The 3,735-nt window shown below is 37.5% G+C and overlaps 1 protein-coding gene across 1 annotated transcript in view; it reads right to left on the reverse strand.

The window, feature by feature from the left end:
* Positions 1-3,735, reverse strand: part of nup188 (nucleoporin 188) — a 102,852-nt gene that overhangs the window by 23,175 nt on the left and 75,942 nt on the right. The window contains exons 26-28 of the mRNA XM_048613387.1: positions 3,512-3,699; positions 3,206-3,406; positions 1,305-1,397 (exon numbers count right to left, since the gene is read on the reverse strand). Coding sequence (XP_048469344.1) covers positions 1,305-1,397; positions 3,206-3,406; positions 3,512-3,699 — 482 coding nt within the window. The remainder of the gene's footprint in view (positions 1-1,304; positions 1,398-3,205; positions 3,407-3,511; positions 3,700-3,735) is intronic.

Genomic DNA, 3,735 nt, shown 5'->3' on the forward strand with positions numbered 1-3,735 from the left:
GTGTTCATCCAGCTCTACACCTTGTTATCTCACCATTCAAGCCCATCTCATCAGGCCTCAGTTGACCTCATCTCAGCTTCAGTTCTACTTTCCTGCCCACTCTCCGTAACACTTCAACTTGTTAAAAAAAAAGAAGTATCTTCTTAAACTTATTCTGGAATTTCAGATATACTGCAACTACAGGATCCCCGTTATTGCTTTGCTTGTTACATCTTCAAAGAGCTCTAGCAAATGAGTCAAACACAATTTACCCTTCATAAAATCATGCTGATGCTGATGGATTGTGAATTTACTTGCCAACTGTCCTACTATTACTTTCTTAATATTGAATTTTAACAATTTCCCAATGACAGATGGTCTATTGTGTTCTATTTTCTGCCTCCCTCCATTTTTGAATAAGGGCAATACATTTATCAATTTTTCCAATTCAAGAAGCTTTCCTGCAATCAGGGAATTTTGGAATCCTGCTACCTCCTTTAAGACCCCAGGATGTAGATTATCAGGCCCTGGGGACCTGTTTGCCTTTAATCCCAATGGTTTGCTCAGTACTTTTTCCCCTAGTTATGACAGAAGCATCAAATGCAAAAGGAAGGAAGTTACATTAAGACTGTACAAAATGCTGGCATGGTCTCAACTGGAACACTGCATTCAGTTCTGGGAACCACTTTTAGGATTTAAAAGGGGAGCAGAAAAGATTATAGAATGGTTCCAGGGATGAGGAACTTCAGTTACATAGCTAGGTTGGACAAGTTATGACTGTTACCTCTGAAGAGAAGATGAAAATCAGATTTCATAGAGATATCATAATTGCGAGCAGGTGGGACAGAATAAATAGAAACCATTCCTATTGGGGGGTTGATCTAAAACCAAAGGGTACAGAATTAAGGTAATTGGCTAAAGAAGGAATGGCAACATGAGGAAAACATTTTCACACAGTGGTTAGGAGCTGGAATACACAGCCTGAGAATATGGAGGCAGTAAATTTAAGAGAATTGAATTATCTGTAAAGGAAGAAAGTTCAACATTACAAGACGACAGTGAGTGGCTTTAAGTGAATTTTTCCTTCAAAAGAAACAGCACAGAAACAATGGATGAACTGGTCTTGTGTGCTGTAATCAATCTTTGAATCTAACCACTCAACACAAGATACAATTTCAACAACACAAGATTTAATTTAAACATAATTTAGTGAGATGTGTACAGAGGTATACACATCATATGTAAAGTGTTCGCCATACACTGAGATCCAGTTTGATCTCCAAACAACACCTGTCATTTTTGTACTGCATGTCAGTGCTCATTACCTGGGCAGTTCCATTGGTACTAAGCTGGTAAACGCTTAGGAGCGGCAGACAAATGCTTGGTAGGACACCAGCTCCTGCCACTATGGCTGCTCCCTGAAAACACAAAAACTTGAAGTTAAAGAACAAATTCTTCACATGAACTAATTTATAGTTAAATGTACAACACTTAAGTAATTGCTCTTATTATACCACAGTCAAGAGCCAAATAACAAAATGAAGTGATCCAAGATGCTACCATCCGTGTTTTAACCCACACCAAGTCCTATTTTCCTAAGCTCACTGACCTATACCGGCTCCCAGTCAAGCAAATAGATTGATTTTAAAATTCACAACCTTGTTCTCAAATCTTTCCATGTAATCACCTCCAGATCCACAATCTTAAGATGTCGCTCTTCTAATTCCAGCCTCTTGAGCATCTCCAATTTTAATTGATCCAACCATGGTAGCCATATTTTCATTGCCAAAGCACCAAGCGGTGAAATACCCTCACATAAACCCTTTTGCTTCATTTCCTTCTTTTAGACACTCCTTCAAGCCTACATCAGTGACTAAGCTTGCAGTCATCTGGCCTAATATCTACCTTATGTGGCAGAGTGTTATTTTGCTTTAAATTGCATCTGTGCAATATCCTGGGGAAATTTATAACAATGTGCTATGTGTGACCTTGTTTTTGTGAGGTGACGATTATATTTTATATTTTACTTGAAAATACTTAGAAATAACAAATTCAGTGTTCAACCGTACAAATTCGTAAGGATTCCTTATAATTGACATATTTACAAAATGTACATACATCTCATTTAAAGCATTCTTAACAGCACCACCTTCAGTGTCGCAGATTTCCTATACACCATTTGATCTTCTGATCTTAAATATCACCAAAAATACCAGGAAAAGGCAAACTTATTGAAACCATAAGCAATACCATGACTAGTGAGGGGCCAGCACACACTGATATTCTGAATAACCATCAGCATTTTTGGATTCGAATGAGAACTCAACTTGATTACAGTTGTTCAAAAGTTCAAAGAAATGTAAATTATACATCACAGTATAATATAGAGAGACCACAAATTTAGATACTAACCAGTTGCTTGGAATGACAACTTTTATTTAACTTTGAAAGATCATCAATACACACTCAAACCGAGGCATTGCATTTCACTTTACTTTCACATACTAAGATTCATAGAATTACACTTGTATGATACTCAGTTCTGTCGCTGCACCTTCTTGTCATTTGGGTGAAAATGGAAAAAAGATCAATAGGATGAGAGAGTGGTCCATGCTTATGGACAAATCTAGATTGAACACCTACCATATCAGGTTTTGAGTGTCCTGTTTTTCTCAAGTTATCTGATGTTTTAGGTAATTACCCTTCTTATTCCCCATTTTCTTCCATCCATTTCTGTTGGGCCACACAATAATAAAAGCTAAACTAGTCCTAAGCGAACAGAATAGAGGAACCTAGGGAAAATTGGTCATCCCTATTTAGTTCTCTACAATGGTGATTATAACTTTCAGAAGTATTTTCTTTGGTGTGGTGCACTTTGGGGCATCTGGAAAAGAACTGTATAAATGTAGATAATGTTGTTTTTCTAATTTCCACTATATTTCTGAAATATTAAATCAATTCTAACAGATACAAAAGCAAAATCCTGTAAATCTGAAATAAAGACAAATTCTCAGAACAATTTAGGTCCAACAGCAAAACAGAATTAACATTTCAGGTTGATGACCTTGGAAACCTTGTCCAATAGAAGGTCACCAACCTGAAAATGTCAACTGCCTCTCTCCAGCTGATGCATGATCTGTTAACAACTTCTAGCATTTTCTATTTTTATGAACACTAACAGACAGCTGGATATCATTAAAACTATTAGGATTAAAACACTACATACCTGCTGAGTTCTGGATAATACTAAAAGCAAGTGCAGAGATGCCTCTGCAAAATGTAGGTTTTGTTTGACTCGAAGGCTCAGTTCCAGGGTACTAAGCATGGCAGGAAGGAATGGAACCTTCCGGGTAATCAAAAATAAGTGGTTGCCATTTTCATCCATTTCATAAAGTTCTTTGGACAAATGCAGAGCCAGCACACATACCTAGAGACAAGATAATTAATTTTACCACAGCCCTAAATGTCAAGGTATTATACTTGGATCAGTCCTCTCCTTGGTATTTAAACACAGAATTGCTTTCTCTCTTACCCCATCTTTCTGGTCCTTGTGCTGTAACCGTGGTGCACAATCTGTCTCCATACAATCCTTGTCATCAGACAGACCAGCGTCTCCTGTTGTCAGTGCATGATGTGTTTGGTCAAACAGAACAATCGCCTCGTTATGTATGGTCTCACACACAGTCAGGAGCATTTGGGAATACTGGGAGATGTCAGAAACTAAAAAAGATTAAAAGTTATGAACTGTACACTAGT

This window comes from Rhincodon typus, chromosome 28 (genome assembly GCF_021869965.1).
Source record: "Rhincodon typus isolate 14 chromosome 28, sRhiTyp1.1, whole genome shotgun sequence".
NCBI lineage: Eukaryota > Metazoa > Chordata > Chondrichthyes > Orectolobiformes > Rhincodontidae > Rhincodon > Rhincodon typus.